Below are 16,983 nucleotides of genomic sequence, written 5' to 3'. Positions count from 1 at the left end.
TGATTTCCCCTCTATTCCTGTTCTGTTGACAACCCAAAATGTGGGATTTTCTTTTACTTTTTGTGATAATGGAAAAAAGGATAAATAGGGTAAATCTCCATAACAGGGACACAGACAGCAATAAATATCTGACGTGTTCTAATCCCTCTCCACTCTATGCAAAATTGAAAGAAAAAAAAGTCTTGCCTTCAGTTATACGTTAACTAGTTTATATTACTTCAGATTGTTCAATCAACTCTATATTCAACTCTTCAGTGTCTTCTAACATAATAGAAACCGTGCACCTGGATTGGTGCAACCTCAGTAAAACCTTGGGCATTGTATTCAAGGGCACCGGACTCTGCTTGGGCACTTAGCTTGAAATGATATTACTTGTTGTACATTACACCATAGGTTGCACAGTTTACTGCTGCTTCTGCCTAGAGCCCTTTATAAGGTACTCGGGTGCTTCTTCCTGCCCATTTGCCATGAGGACTTGGCTACATGGCGATCACCACCTGGGTTGCTGCGTACTCTTTCTCACACACTTTCTACATTTCTGCACCTACTTTGAACGTCCCATAGGGGAAGAACCTCACTAATAGCAGTGGCAAAAACCAGTTACAAGGGAACCACCACAAAAGCTTAGGCAAAGATTTGCTATGCAGAAGGTCTGCGTAACAGTCAGTCTTGGAGCTCAGAGAGATAAAAATGGCTTTTTTCCACTAGACCCCCCTTTAGAAACACCCAGTTGGAATTCAGTCAGTCAATGCTGCAGCTGTGGCCTACAGCAGTCACCAAGGGACTACCAGGAGTCATGCATCCTTGAAGGAAACCAGCCAGATCACGTCATGGATGTGGAAACACTGTCCAGCAATCTCTGTTGTCCCCATTCCAGAAGTGGACAATGGGAAGGCAGATTAGCTCAGTTGCTACCACCTGGAGTAAGAGAATAAGCCTTGATATCTTCAACCTGATATGTTCGAGATGAAGGACTCTAGAGGTGTACATACTTGTCTCCAATTTCAACAGTCACTTCTATTTCTGACCTAAACCAAGAATCCTTAGCGACTGGCTTCACATGCTTTGATAATTCCCTGGATTATCTTCAGGCTAATTTATGACTTTCCTTCACTTACAATTCTGTCTCGACTGCTCTGCAAGATAGAGCAAGAGAAGAAACCCGTGATCCTCATTGGACCAATCTTGCTTAGATCCACCTGGTACACAGACATACTCAGACTTCTAGGAGACAAACCCGCACTGTTTCCAAACAGGTCAGACCCTGCTGTCTCAAGGCCCCCATCCCATCCTGCTTCTCAGTCACTGGCTGTTGAAGCCCAGGTCTTGAGTGACAGAGGGATCCCAGTCTGTCATTCCCACATTGCTAAATGCAAGTAAAGTCACTTCCAGAAAGATCTACTATTGTACCTGGGAATCCTTCTTTGCCTAGTGTGAACACTTGCACTTCACTCCCAGAGATTATTCTGTGCTAGTTCTGGCTTTCCTACAGTTGGAACCAGATCTTGGCCTTTAGTACTCTTAAGGGACAGGTTTTGGGCTTGTCCATTCTTTTCCAAAAACCTCTGGCTTCGCCTTCCTTTGTAAAGGAATTGTAATTATTCCAGTTTTTCTCTTAGATCAAACCACCTTTACAGCACCCTTGCTTCCTTGAAACCTCAATTCGGTTCACTGCTCTGCAGAAACCAACCTTTCAACCCATCGCGGATCTCCCCTTGGACATTTTCTCCTTTAAGGCACCCTTCCTGGTGGGTTTCATGTCTATCATTAAAGTAAAAAATAGTGTTGCGCTGCTGAGATTCTATGACCAATAATTGTGAAATAAATATCAAAGCTCTCATATGATCATACATCCATAAATATTGCAAACTATAACATATAATCATACTTGGGCACAATGTATAATGTGAAGTCCAAAAATAGGTGAAGAAGGCCCTGCTTAACCACAGTATAAGGTGTATTCATGACTTCAGGCAATAGCTGATATGTTACTTCTGCATGTAGGCTTATAACACCTTAAACTGCACGTCAAGCTTCAAATCAAACAAAAGTGCTTCTGTGCAAAAGATGTGCCCTCACCATAAATATAGGTCAAATGTGCCTTCCCCTTGCCTCAGGGGTTGATTACAGGACTCCAAATATCTTCCCAAGCATGAACATTTGGGTATAAGTAGCAGCACATGAGGATTTGCTTTATTTATCACGTCTATCAGACGTGCTCGCATTTAGCGACTTTCTTGTAAAGAGTCTTTACTCGTTCACAAGGACAAAGTGCTCTTGTTCCCAAGACCCTTCGTTCTTCCTAATGTGGTGTCAGCCTTCCACCTCAATGAGGACCTAATCCTTCCTTTGTGCCCTGCTCCAAAGCAGCCAAGGAGGGTTGCTTTTTGCTGTCTGGACATGGTCAGAGCCTTCAGTCTAATTCAAGGCTACAACGTACATCAGGAAGATGAACTCCTTTATTGTCCAGCCCTCAGAACCTCACATAGGACATCCTGCTTCAAGAGCTACCATTACTATGTGAATAAGATAACTCCTCTCAAGAGCTTACACCCTAAAGCCCTGGTGCCCAACATGTAGCCCCTTGGCACTTTTGTGGCCCTCTGGGCCCCTGCAGACACTTGTCTGTGTTTGTCTTATTGCCCTGTTATAGCAATGATTTCTAGCAGTCTTATGTAATATGCATCCAATCCTTGACTGCTTCTGAAGAATGTCCCCAGTCTCCAACAACTCCTATAGCATGTTCACAATCTCTGAAATTTTTCTGCAGCATGTCCACAGTCTCTGCCCATCTTTTAGTATGTCCACAGTCTCTGACAATATCTTGTATCATGCCCATAATCTTTGACAATATCCTGTTGTGTTTCTGCTAGCTGCACAGCAAGCTTCCAGCACAGAGACCGGGCCCTCACCATGATCAGGACCAAGGAGTCCCTGTTCCTGGTCACCTTGTCGCTGTTATAGCCCCTGGTTGGCTATCACACTGATAAGTCACTGTACAGGCCACCCATGTGTGTGTGTGTGTGTGTGTGTGTGTGTTTTTTTTTTTTTTTTTTTTTCTCCTCTGAATGGAGAGAAATATGCATAGTATCTTTCTGTCCTTGCATTGCAGAAAGATGTAAACAAACAAAAGTGTGTGGGGGGGAAAAAAATAGCTATATCAAGGTTTTATCTAGGTTAGGTCTAACATAAGCATGTTTGGTACTAATGTGATCGTCAGTAGCAGGGGAATTTATTTTGGGTTGTTCTTTGGTGATTACTCATGGTAATATCAAGAAATATACAGCTAAGTATAAAATATATATCTATATATATTTTTACTATTTTAGGCCAGTTTTCCTTTCATAATTAAAAAAAAAAAAAAAAAAAAAAAATTCAGGATATATCTGTTACTATTTACCACCGACAGAAAATCCAATTTTCCTGACAGAAACTAGATAAAATTCACCTGGATACACAAAGTAGTTACAATGTGATATATATACAGTTTTGCTAACACATGTCAAAGTTGCAAATTTGTATTCAGGCATTAACATTTGTTTTACTTTAGTGATGTAGGGGTTAAAGTATAACACAACCAAACTCATGTTGGAATAGTCACCTCTGTGCTTTTATTCTACCCCTTCTCTCCTAGCCACCACAATTTACTGCACCACCTTCTGTCGCCCACTGTGTTGGACCTGTAGTTGAACACTCACAAAAGCTAGACAGGAAGATTCACAGGCAAAATATTGTGAGAATTGTTTTTTGCGAGAGTAGCAATTAACTCCCCAATTTCATGATCACTGGGTTCCTATTTGGATAACATTTTTAGGTCTATTGCAATCTGTGCCTGGTTACTACATTCTGAAGCGGTATATAAATCTCATGCCATTTTATTTCTCTTTTTTCCCCATTTAGCTAAAAAGGGTCCAGATGGTCTAGCATTACCCAACAATTACTGTGACTTTTGCCTCGGAGATTCAAAGATCAACAAGAAGACAAACCAGGCGGAAGAGCTGGTGTCTTGCTCAGACTGCGGTCGCTCTGGTATGAGAGGCAGGGGAAAAAGGAGGGTGATACAGTGAGCATCTTCAGCTGTGAGAATTCCATAGTGCAGCAACTGCCTGCTGCCCAAGAAGAATGGGTGGTGTAGACTGTCTGCAGTTTAAGTTATTAACAGATTGTCTAAGACGCTGAGCAATGTGCGTGCCCCCTCCCCTTACCTTTTTAGCATTCACCTCATTTTGTTAGAGACAGTTGATCATTGTACAGGAGATGGCTATTTATACATTTTAATATTTTGTGGTGCAATAAAATGATATAAACATGTAAAGCTATTATTTCTAATCACCAAATGCTTGCAAGGTGAGAAATTTAGCAACAATAACCTGACTATGCAAATATATGCTGATAGTGTTAGCATACAATAGAAATTAACGCCAAGGAATTTCCAACAGCTTGCCCCCAAAAATGATAAACAGTACATATGAGAAGTGTTTAAATGTAGAAGATTTTACATTTCAAATGCATTTGCATTGCTTTTAGCAGGAAAGTTTATCAAGCCATATAATGAATGAGAGCCGGTTCGGTGCTTTTCAACAGCAGTACTCATGTTCTCTTCCCAGAATGAAGTGTAAAATGTGCATATTATAAGCCATTATTAATAAACAAGGATTTGCTTCTACTGAAAGTGGAAACATGACCTGTATGTTGCTTCCTAAGACCAGGGTTTACAAAAACACTGTTATGCAGCCTGAGATGCATACAATTATTTTGAACAAATTCTGGATGATTTACTGAGCAGCAACACCACACTCACTATCCTGTATCAAATGGTTTGGGGGGGATGAGTGCAATTAAAAATACCTTTTGGAAAGGTACATTATTGGATTTTGTTATAGTCGTCATTGAAGTTTCTCTTTTTATGTCGTGAGCTACTTGGCAGTTTTGGAATGTTTGTAAACGAATAGCATTAGTATTGCTTTTGAGCTAGAACAGGAAGAAGTAACATGAATTGGAAGACTATCAAATTCATAATTTCACCACTTGACATCCGGGCCAATGCTAAAATTGCTCACATAGATGTAAAAATGCATTTTTTTGCTAAACAAATTACTTAAGCCCCTAAATATGATATATTTTCTGAAAGCAAAGGCCCTGCAGATTAAAATGCTGACTGTTGCAATTCTTTATGTCATGCAATATTTGCTCAGTGGTTTACCAAACACATATTTTCAGAAAAAATACACTTTTAGTGAACACAATAATACCCAATTTTTTGGTAAAATATAAAAGATGTTTTAAAATTGTGCTAATGGAATGGCGACAAACTGCGGTACATTAAATGATCCATAGTTAACTATTTAAAAGCCTTTACGAATTACCAACTTAGAGTTAAACAGAAGGTCTGATGCTAGAATTATAGCTCTCACTCTGACGTTTGCGGCAATACCTCATGTGTAATCTGTTTACATACATGCACGTTCGCATTTGCGTGTGAGCATGGGGGATGGGGCACTTTAAACAATTTTTTAGTTTTAATTTATTTTTTTACACTGCTTTATTTTTTTATTCCACTTTTTTTTCATTCATTGTTATTTAGGTACTCTTTATGGAGAGTTCTGCGGTCTGTTGGACCCTCCAAAGCAACCAATCAAACCGACATTGGCTTGATCAGCTGCTTTGCTAGTCTGTAATGGCTAATAAATAAACAAAGAAACAAACCAGAAGTCACAAAATCCTTCTCGCTTCTAGTTTCTTAGGGCACAGAAGAGATCGGAGAGCGGAAGTTCCTCCCATTCCTCATAATGCCTCTGGTGTGACAGGCCGTGTTGAGCACGGGATAGTCAATGGTGTAGCGGTGGGGCAAACATGACTGGGTAACTAGAGCTGCTCAGATCCTTTACACTAAAGAGAATCACCAACAGAAAATTTTCATATTCATACTGAGAGATATATATATATATATATATATATATATATATGTGTGTGTGCGTGCTGCAGTTAGGAAGCAGTTAATTTTTCTACCTTGGTGAAGAAATCAGATTTGAACCACCCATCAGCGCTCCATAGGTCATTGGTTGCTTTGTTTTAAATGGAGGCAGATGGTTTATGGATTTGTAAGTAAATGTATCTCTCTTAGATATAAGCAAGTTACGTGGTTCTGCATGTAATCTAAAATTCTGCTACATCCTCATTTACCCCCCACCAATTTTTACTTACCTGTCCCCTAATCCAGCAAAATATTGATTGCACAGCCTTATTGGCCCCACACAGCAGCTTGGCAAAGTCTGTCCTGGGCCCACATGTGTGCCACACTTTCTGATCAGTCCTATGGAGAGTTCCCACTTTGTTTCAGTGAAGAACGAACACTTCATAAGAATCCATTTCAGATGCTGATTCACTAACATGGACCCAGCACAGAAGATTTGAACAGCAGCTGTGTGTCGCTGACATCTCGCTGGATTGAAGACAGGTGAGGATGAGCTGGGAGCAGAAAGGTTAGTCAAAGTACCACAAGCCTGCACATAATACACAACTTGCTTACCAATAATCCATGATAGTAAAAACAGGTGGTAAATCTGTTGATTTTTTTTTTTCTCTTTGGCAGCGGGTAAGTGGTTTAGGTATGAAGCTAGCCACACACTCTTCACACTGTACAATCTCTAACAGACTTACCAACTACTGGGTAGGGCAAGAGCCTCTCTTGTTGGATAAGAATTTAATACATTGTTAGTACATTTCAATGGGACTGTATAGTGGGTTTGATTTCTTTGTGATCTAGACCAGGGGCCTCCAAACTTTTCAAACTTCAGTCCTTCAGACTTTAGGAGGACCGGGTTGTGGCCAGTAGGGGTAAAAATGTCCTGGTCCCAGCATCAGTGAAAATAAACGTGGCTTCAGGATTGGTGGTCAGTAGGAGGAATAGTGCCCCATCTTTGGTATCAGCGGGAGGAATAGTGCCCAATAGTTTATATCAGTGGGAGGAATAGTGTCCCATTGTTGGTTACAGAGGGAGGAATAGTGCCCCAAGGGCCAGATAAAGGCTAGTAAAGGGCCGAATCCAGCCCTTGGGCCGCAGCCTGGAGACCCCTGGTCTAGACTAAAATATGCTATTAATTTTTGTAGTGGAGTAAATGAAAGAAAAAAAACCCTTAGTATGTTACTGTGTAATTTTGTTCAGTCAATAGATGGCGCTCTAGTCATCTTTTCACATCATGAGCTTGACTGCTTTCCAGCTGTTCTAAAAGAAGCCCATTGTTGACAGAACTCAGTCCTCAAAGTAATGGCTCATCCCTAGCCAGAGGTTTCTATCAGACAAATAGAGCAGCAAAGCATGCTGCTCTGCTTTTCTATCTCTTTAGATTGCCCAAAGTACTCCAGTAAACCTTTGTCCTGTAAAATAAGCAATTTAAAAGTATAAAACGTACAAAAATTATAAAATAACTCAAATAACATTGACTCAAAATCATTTTAGTTTACCTTTTAAGAAGATTGTAAAGAGACTGTACAATCAAATTGCGTGGCCAACTTCTTGGGTCTGAAGTGTTTAATAGGCTCTTGTTGGTGTTTTTGGTTCTGCTTTCTCAGAATAATACTCTATAACATATATATTCACTATTATTTTAGAACAGCATTGTGTTTTAAAAAAGAGACAGACCTTGATTCATAAAACAAAACAAAAAAAAAAATGACTGTGTTTAACAAGCTGACTATTTACAAATGGCTATCTGCCTTTATGTAAAATTTGAGTTAAAGCTGAGCTCCAGGTTATATTTGCATTGCATACTTATCTTGGTCCAACTCGGCAAAATGTAAGGATGCATTACTCATACCCGATGGACTGCTGGAAATCACTGTAGTAGTCTGCACTACTAGAGTGAATAGCTACAGTCTTTCAGGTCCTGTGTGAGCGGCTACCCCACTGCGCACTGACCACAGGGGTCTATCACTTGGCACCACAGTCATTCAATAATGCCTTTTTTTTTTTCAAAGAATACAAGGTGTTCTTTGATTGGTTGAAGTGGAGATTGTGATGTCGCTGTCCTTCCTCTCTTTTATTATGAGTAATGCATACTTACGTTGTGCAATGCTGTATGTAAGTATGCAATACAGATCATTTCTGGAGTTCAGGTTTAACGAGCAGCAAAACTTATTGTGCACTTCACGAGGTTTGACACCTGAAGAGAATGTGCTACTTCTATGGTAGACTTGGTTTCTGTGTAGAGATCACTATGACTTTTTCCATTAACATCATCCGTATGACATGCCAAATTAGTGACTCATTTGTAGAACAGGTAACAACCGTTTCTTCAGACAACATGGAATATGTTAATCCACTTGAGCAATGGAAACTGCTGCGTTCAGAACACTTTGACTCTGGTCAGATTGTCCTTTCGTTCATGAATCTCCTCCTTTTACTATTTTATTACATTTGTCTGTGGGTCACCCACATTTTACAAACCCACACAAGGATTTAGCCACAATGACACCAGATCAGTAGAAGGTATGTAAAGATGGTTCAGTTTTTAGTTTTCCTACGTTCACTCATTCTAGCAACTGTCAGGTTATTACTGAAACCAAAGCTGGCCTAGGTTTTTTTTTCCTTAATAGGCCTGCATGGTTTTTGGTGTGCCTTAATTTCAACTTTAAAAAATGATCCATATGGAAATAATTTAGATTTATTGCCATTACAGAACATTTTACTTTTGAAATCTTTAACAGTTGGTTTATTTTTAGAGCACTTTATTTACATGGGTGAAGTTGAGAGTTGTACATGATTTCTCGTTAGTCTACTGTAGATGACATGTCTCCTTAATTAAGCCTTTGGGAAAAATAGTGCCTGATCAGTAATATAATAAAAATCAGAAAAAGTGAATCTACCAGAAATTGTTTGTGAAGGTGTTGGCACCAAGTCTATTATTCTTACCCTTTTATTACTTAGTTACTGGCCCAAAACAAACAAACAGGCAAGTTTGGCATTCCAACTTCTGTAGCTCCTTGCTTTCAGTGATAATTTTCTCATTTGTCCATCAAAAATGTATTCTGTAGGTCATGACTGATCCCCTAGGTAAGGGAGAAGGGATTTTGCCAATGAAAAAGTATATGTAATGTCAATCACACTTCAACTGGGTAGCAGGGAGCAGATGGTATAGCTAGGAGGGATTAGGGATTTGAAAGAAAAACCGATGCAGTATTTGGGAGGGGTGTCCTTAAATGCCATTTTGTTTCTATGGAAAGGGGTAGCTTTTAAAACTGTTACTCTGTCTCATTGTTGTAAAACATACTTTGCATCCAATATATTTAAAAAAAACAGGTTATTGTTATTGACTGCAACAGCTGTTCTTTACGGACTGTGTTGTATAGAAAACAAAGTGATCTGCTGTTCTTCCTTAATTCAAGTCCACTGGTATACATTCAGTTTATCTAGTTTTCCTTTGTGATCACCAAACCCTGGAAAAGGGTTGTAAAATAAATCAATTCTGCTTATGCTGTTCTGATCAATCTCACATTAAAAAAGGGTTAAACTCAAATTACGCCTATCCTTACATACTTTTTCAGTCTATACAACCATATTAGTTTATCACCTGTAGGCCAGATATGGTTATATGACAACATCATAGTTATACTTCATTTTAAAAGTGTGACACCATAATAAAGTTGTCTACAATCATTTGGAATAGTCTGAGCCCCATTTCTCTTGCGATCGTAGGACATCCTTCCTGTTTGCAGTTTACTCCAGTGATGATGGCTGCAGTGAAGACTTATCGTTGGCAGTGCATTGAGTGTAAATGCTGCAACATCTGTGGGACATCTGAGAATGATGTAAGTAAATGTTGTTTACCATTAATTGAATATAAAGGAAACCTGTACTGAAGAAAATCTAAAAGTTGCAAATACATGGCATTTTGAAAAGACTGGTTTCCTGGCTGTTGCTGAATTTGGAACTTAAGGAGTTTGATTGAAGCACGTAGCAAGTGAAGGGGGAACTGATCTGCATGCTTGTTCTGGGTCTCTTTATGTAAATATTAAAACCAAGGGTCAGCATCGATTAACATTGGCAGGTTATGAGTTGTCATTTGGCCTCTGTGCCACTATATCTGCTTGTTCTGAGGTTTTTTCAGCTCAGGAAAACATGTTTAATAATGTTAGAATCTCTAGCTTATATTTAAAGAGCTGCCCAACGGATCATGTTTTCCTGGGGAAGACAGTAATGCATTTAAGCAAATGACAAAACCTCTAAGTGCAGGAGTGCTAATTAATAATTAAATGCAGTAACCCATAGTAACCAGTCAGGATTCACTCTGTTAAACTCCCACGTTTGCAAGGTAGAGTTTGATGGATGACAATGGGTTACAGCACTTAGAGGTTGTTCACCCTGCAAACAAAAAATTAAAAGTCAACAGCTACAAATACTGTAGCTGTTGACTTTTAAAAAACATGCTTACCTGTCCCTGGATCCAGCTCTGTCTTCACCCGTCCCTGCTCTTCACTGGTATCTTAACTGTATGCAGCCAGCTGTGACTCTTTGCAGCTACACAGCTGGCTGTCCACTGTGCATGTGCGAGTCGCGCTGTACCCAATGAATGCTCTCGCAGTCTCTTGGGACCTTATAGGTGTCCCGAGAGACTGCGGGGAGAGGAGTGGGTGAACTTCCGGGCTGGTCGCCTTGTTGGTTGAAGCGGGAGCGGGTACCTGTCAAAATCAGGAGGAAGAAAAGCGGAACTTCCCCTTTTGGGTGAAGTTCCACATTAAAGAGCAGCACTTGGTTACCACTTTAATATGGCTGGTCATCTTGGCATTTCATGTTGTCTCAGATGTGTTCTGTACCAAGTGTTTTTTTTTTTTTTGTTTTTTTTTGTTTTTTTTGTTTTTTTTTGCTCTTCAATAGGATCAGTTGCTATTCTGTGATGATTGTGACCGTGGATACCATATGTATTGCCTCTCTCCACCAATGGCTGAGCCTCCTGAGGGTGAGTATATACACTTTTTCTCATTTTTTCCAACCATGGCAGGATTTGTATTTTCTTTAATAAACACTTTAATGAACATCCAATATTTTTTTTTTTTATATAAGTTCATATAATAGAGAAGAAGCATCCGCCCAATATAGATTGCTTTTAATTTAGAGAAATGTTACCTTGTAAGATGGTCACAGGGAACAGAGAGGAGTGGGGTCAAATGAAAAGAAACCCAGTAGATGGAAGCATTGAGATTGCAGGATAAACTTCTTTTTTTTGTACATTCATGATGGTGTTATGTCTTTTGTGTTTATATTATCGGAAATATTTTAAAGATGTTTTCTCTGCTCTTTTAGGAAGTTGGAGTTGTCATTTGTGTCTCGATCTGCTAAAAGACAAGGCTTCAATTTACCAGAATCAAAACTCCTGACAGATCCATAAAAACAATCAATACAAGGCGCAGGCTGCAGAGAAGACCCCATGGAATTGATTACTGAACACCTTATGGGGGAGGGTTTTTTTTCCCTTAATTCTATAACCAGTATGCTATGAGTGTGAACATACACACATTCGTATGAACAATGTGTTATTTGGCAGTTCTTATTCATTAAAAAAACATGTAAAGATTTAGTATCCTAATCACTTTTAATATCACATTGTCTTATTAATGGACCTTTTGATCTCTTGTATGGCAGAAATTCTATATAAACATTTTTATCATGGTCCTTAAAGATTGCTAAGCCCATTGACGTTTGCCTGGGCAACCTGTATAGGGGTGCTTTCCATGTGTCTTTGGTTTTTTTAACCTAAAATGCTAATGAAAGACCATGATTGTTTTTAGTGAACGCCGAAGAGAAGATAAAATGTTGTACTGTCTTTTGCTGATTCTATTTAGTATTCACTGTAAAGGTTCTTCAGTATTGCTGCCACTACCTCCATGACATTTGGTGAACCTTCTGTGCCTTTCACTTTGATCTCCCTTCAGGTAGTGTAAGAGTGCCACATACTAAGCTTACAATAGCTTACAGCTCTTTATTTCAGCTCTAGTGTAGTTGGATGAAAAAGCTTGGCACGTAATTTACACAACACCAGTCGTAGAATAGACCAACATATACCACAAATGATCATAGTTAAACTAGCATTACTTTTATCCTCCATAGATTGTTTTTTTTTTTTTTTGTTTTGTTTTTGTTTAACCATTCTTTCCTTCCTTCTCAGGGTAAACTGGTGTGTATAGCATGAGAATATAGCTGTGTGTAATTTTCTGCTGCAGGTTGATCAATAATATTAAAGCTGTTAGCCTCCTCCCAAAGACTTCCCTTCACAGTACCAAACTTGCTGCTTCTCTGGGGTCTGGAAAATCTGCAGATTTGTTTTTAATCCTGTCAGCATTGGAAGATGTCACAATATTCATTATTTTTCTAGACTATACATATATATATATTTTTTAGCTATTGACCCAAAAGGGCTGTGGTTGAGCAACCTTAAGACCCCTCTCACACTTCTGCTGTTTAAAAACCTTAGAACAATTCTCAAAGTGCAAATGTTGTGCTTTTTGTTCATGTTAAAATGCATACAAAAACATCAACATACACAAAAGAAAAAAAAATACGTATAATACATTTACTCTCTCAGTAAAATATGTTCAGGCTAAATCACACACAGTTTTTAAAGCAGGAGTGTAACTTGGGCCTTAATGCTGTGATCACATATCATGACATAAATATAATATGGTATAGGGTAATGAAGTTGTTAATGGTTGGTTTTAGTACTCAGATTCCTTTCTTATCTAGAACACATTATGAATTGCTAGGCATTGTACCTGCCAGTTCTACATTGCTGTATCTTGCTAAATTAGTTGGCAAATGTTACTTCATCATGCGTTCACCAAAAAAGATGGCTTTTAGCACAAGTGCTTTGTGTCATAGTGAACAGTAGACCCATCAAATATTGCCATGGAATTAAAGGGAATCGCTTGTGAAAATACTGTAATTTTCTTTTTGTTAAATTTCATTCTTAACACTAATTAAATAAACATGCTACATTTATATACAAAAATGGGACTTCAGCTTCAGGGCAGTATTTCTGTGTTAAAGCTTTGTGTATATTTTGTGACCGTGTGGCAGTCTTGAAAGCACAGCCATTAACCTATTACTGCCTAATTGCTCATCGGTGAAAAGATTTTAGTATGAGAAAAGATTAAAGTTTTCCTTATATAGTAAACATTACATATCTCAACTTATGCAATACTTTTATATCTGTTGTTTCACCATGTATTTGCATAGCTTGTTTAGTTGATGCCTTTCTTTTTTCAGGTTGCTTTTCCACCCACTCACTGATTTATTTACTGATGGATGAGTCTCACACTAAGGGCCAGTTCACACTACATGCGTTTGTTTTTTTTCTGCATCCGAAACACACAAAGTAGGTTATATGGTTGTCAATGTCATAGTTCACATCAGTGCTTGCAGTTCCAGTGCATTCTGGTTGTAGAAAAAACAAAACAAAACACATGCTGTATTTTTTCGGCACAGAACTGTACTGGAATGCGGTAAAATGCATCAAAAACACACTGGAACTCTCCAGAACTCACCAAGAACACACGTCCCTGTTTAAATTGAAGAAAGACGGGAAAAAAAGGAACTGGAATGCATAAAAAAAAAGCACCGGAATACGTCAAAAATGTGCATGCGGCATTGCATCCGAAACGCATCTGGACTGTGTTTCTATAATGTAAACCGGCCCTAAGACCAGCATAGTGTTCTGCATTTTTTCCACAGATCTAAAATTTGTTTAGGGAACCATGTAACTGCTGGCATACATTGCTGATGCTTCTTTGACCTTAAATCCAGAGAGAATCTCTTCATATTCAATATACAGCACTTTGAAAAAAATATTCATACCCCTTGAAATTTTCGACAGTTTGCATCCAATCTGACAGAGCTTGAGCTATTTTGAAAAGATAAATGGGCAAAAATTTCACTCTCTAGATATGCAAAGCTGGTAGAGACATCCCCAAAAAGACTTACAGCTCTAATTGCAGTGAAAGGTGGTTCTACTCAGGGGGGCTGAATACAAATGCATGCCACACTTTTCAGATATTTGTAGAAAATGTATGATTTTCTTGCCACTTTGTGTTGATCTATCGCATAAAATACATTTACGTTGATTGTGGTTGTAACATGGCAAAATTTGGAAAATTTTAAGGAGTAGGAATACTTTTCAAGGCACTGTAATATTACAAAACTTACTCTTCAGTTAAAGGTGATGTACTTAATTACACAATAAAAACTTCATTTCAATCATTTATTGAACAAAAATATCCATAAATGTAATAGTCTGCTGTGGAAAAAGTATACCCTTGGCATTAAAAGTTGCCCCCCTGTAGCAGAAATTACTTCGTATAGCCTTTTTGTATAATAAATACTGTGCTATTGTTATAATTTCCTGTTCCATTTGCGTATGCATCAACTATGCAGCTCCTAAGAGTAAATGCACCTGCTGCATAGATGTAAAAAAAAAACAAAAATGCAGTGCAATGCTGATTTCAAACTAAATATGTGAAAACTTCTTTGTTATTGTGTAAAAATGTGTATGGTGTTAATATTTATATGCAATAAAGTGATTCTAAAGGCTTACACTTATAAAAAAAAAAAAAATACCAAACTTTTCTGTACTTACCTGCTCTGTGCAGTGGTTTTGCACAGAGCAGCCTGGATCCCCAGGTCCCCTGCCAGCGTTCCTGGCCTCTATCTCCTATCGGGTACCCCCACAGCAAGCAGCTATGGGGGCAGCCGAGCACGCACACTCCCCAGACGCTGCTCTGTGTGTCCATTCACACACGGAGCCGTGACTTGGCCCTGCCCCCCCTTCTGATTGGCTCACTGGCTGTGATTGACTTCAAAGTGGTTGTAAAGGCTTAAGGCTTTTTACCTTCATGCATTGTATGCCTGAAGGTAAAAAACCTCTGTGCAGCAGCTCCCCCAATGTGCACTGAAGTCTCGGCTAGCCATTGGCTCCCACTGATGTCAATCACAGCCAGTGAGAAGAGAGAGGAGGCGGGGCCAAAAGCCATGGCTTTGTGTGTGAATAGACACACAGAGCAGCAGTTGCCCCCATAGCAAGCTGCTTGCTGTGGGGGCACCTGACAGGAGCGCCGGTGGTGGGCTCAAGAGGATCTGGACTGCTGTGTGCAAAACCACTGCAGTGAACAGGTAAGTATGATGTTTATTTAAAAACAAAAAAAGAAAATTTAAGCCTTTAACCGCTTGCACGCCACCCTATAGCAGAAATATTGCTACAGGGCTGCACAGGTGTGCAAAATCACATGCATATATACACGTAATTTTGCATTTCCAGATGGGGGGAGTGCGCGAGCCATGAGCGCGCCCTACCCGTGCCGGCATTCGCGGCTGTCAATCACAAGGTCCCCACCGGTGATTACTCACCGGCGCCCAGTGATTTTCGACGGGAAGGAGAACTGTTATTTACTAACAGTTCTCCCTGTCAGCTCGGGCACACTGCTTTGGATGGCTGTGCACAGCCATCCAAAGCAGTGTGCTTACAGTGAAGCACACTTGACACCGCCCCCTAGTAAAACATCCAGCACACAATTAACCCTTTAAGGGCCCCTAATCTTAACCCCTTCCTGTCCAGTGCCATTAGTAAAATGTCAGTGCTTTTTTTTTTTGCTTAAGCACTGATCACTGTATGTCAGTAACACCAAGTCAGTTCCTCCCAGTGCCAGAATGCCAGACGCAGTCCCGCTGATTGCCGCCATTGCTAATAAAATTAAAAAATTCCAGTATCTATACCGCCATTTGTAAAAGCTAAAACTTTCAAGTAAATCATTTAATTTACACATATTGGGAATTTTTTTTGCAAAGACATGTAGCAGAATACATTTTGGCCTAAATTTATGACAAAATTAGATATTTAAAATTTTTTTACTGGACGTGTTTATTAGCAAAAGTCAAAAATATGATCAAAAGCAAACTGCATAGGTGTGAACTAAGCTTAAAACCAACATTCCTATTTGAAACAACTTGAAAACAAATTAAGTTTTACCTCTCGTCCTTTCTGGATTGCGCATGCCTGCAGGGCTGCGCTGTGGTGAGATCTGTCACCAGCTGTGTTCCTCAGACACAGCCGATAACAGATCTGTGTATTATCCCTGTTGCCAGTACCATGTGATCTGCTGTGACCAATCACAGCAGGTCACCTGACAGTTGTATACAATGGATGGCTTCCTTTCATGACATCCATTCTATACAAGTGTGTCTATCTGTGAATGGTCACTGATCACATGCACAGGCTGGGCCAGTCACAGCCCATCTCTATCATGTGGTTAGCCGTGGCCAATCACAACAAAAAAAGCTGAATGAATCGATTTCATTCAGTTAAATGCTTGCATATAGCAAAGAAATTATTTTCTATAAGCAATCAAATTGTGTAAAAAAAAAAAAAAATATATATATACTGATCACTTTCATAGTCATTGTCAGTGTAATATGAAAAGAAAATTCTTAAAAAAAAGAAAAATGTAATAAATTTTTTTTTTTAAAAATCTGTTTTTTCTTGTACTGTCACTAGCTAGTGTCCCCACCACACTAGTTATATGATGACGCTGTACTGCACTGGTGACAGTATGTAAAACTAAATTGTAAAAATATTTTTTTTAATTTCATTTTCTGAAAAATGATGACAAAAAAATTGCAACTTCAAAAAACTCATGCCTGTTATGAAATACTTCGGACTGTCTGCTTTGCAATAAAGGGGTAATTTGGGGGGATATCTGTACTGTTCTGACATTTTGGGCCTCAAGAACTTGATTGGCTGTCAGTACTTCAGGCTTGATCAATTTTCAGATATCCCATAGTTTGTGAACTCTATAACTTTCCTACAGACTAAAAAACACTAATTTGGGTTATTTTCACCAAATAAATGTAGCAGAATACATCTTGGCCTAAATTTATGAAGTACAATTATTTATTTGCAAACTTATAAAAAAAAAAACGCAAGGTGTTTTTTTTTTTTTTTT

General features: G+C 39.0%; 1 protein-coding gene across 2 annotated transcripts in view; it reads left to right on the top strand.

The window, feature by feature from the left end:
* DPF2 (double PHD fingers 2) overlaps window positions 1-14,337 on the top strand; it is a 59,392-nt gene extending 45,055 nt beyond the window's left edge. For both annotated transcript variants that reach the window (XM_089684796.1, XM_089684795.1), the window contains 4 exons: window positions 3,901-4,029; window positions 9,695-9,807; window positions 10,874-10,955; window positions 11,300-14,337. In XM_089684796.1, the coding sequence (XP_089540922.1) occupies window positions 3,901-4,029; window positions 9,695-9,807; window positions 10,874-10,955; window positions 11,300-11,373 (398 nt within the window). In that variant the 3' untranslated portion in view covers window positions 11,374-14,337. The remainder of the gene's footprint in view (window positions 1-3,900; window positions 4,030-9,694; window positions 9,808-10,873; window positions 10,956-11,299) is intronic.
* The last annotated feature ends 2,646 nt before the right edge of the window (window positions 14,338-16,983 follow it).

Source organism: Staurois parvus, unplaced genomic scaffold, assembly GCF_062004578.1.
Source record: "Staurois parvus isolate SC_StPar_1 unplaced genomic scaffold, SC_StPar_1.0 ptg000356l, whole genome shotgun sequence".
Taxonomy (NCBI): domain Eukaryota; kingdom Metazoa; phylum Chordata; class Amphibia; order Anura; family Ranidae; genus Staurois; species Staurois parvus.
The sequence above is the reverse complement of the archived record's forward strand: the minus strand, read 5'-3'. Positions and strand labels throughout refer to the sequence as shown.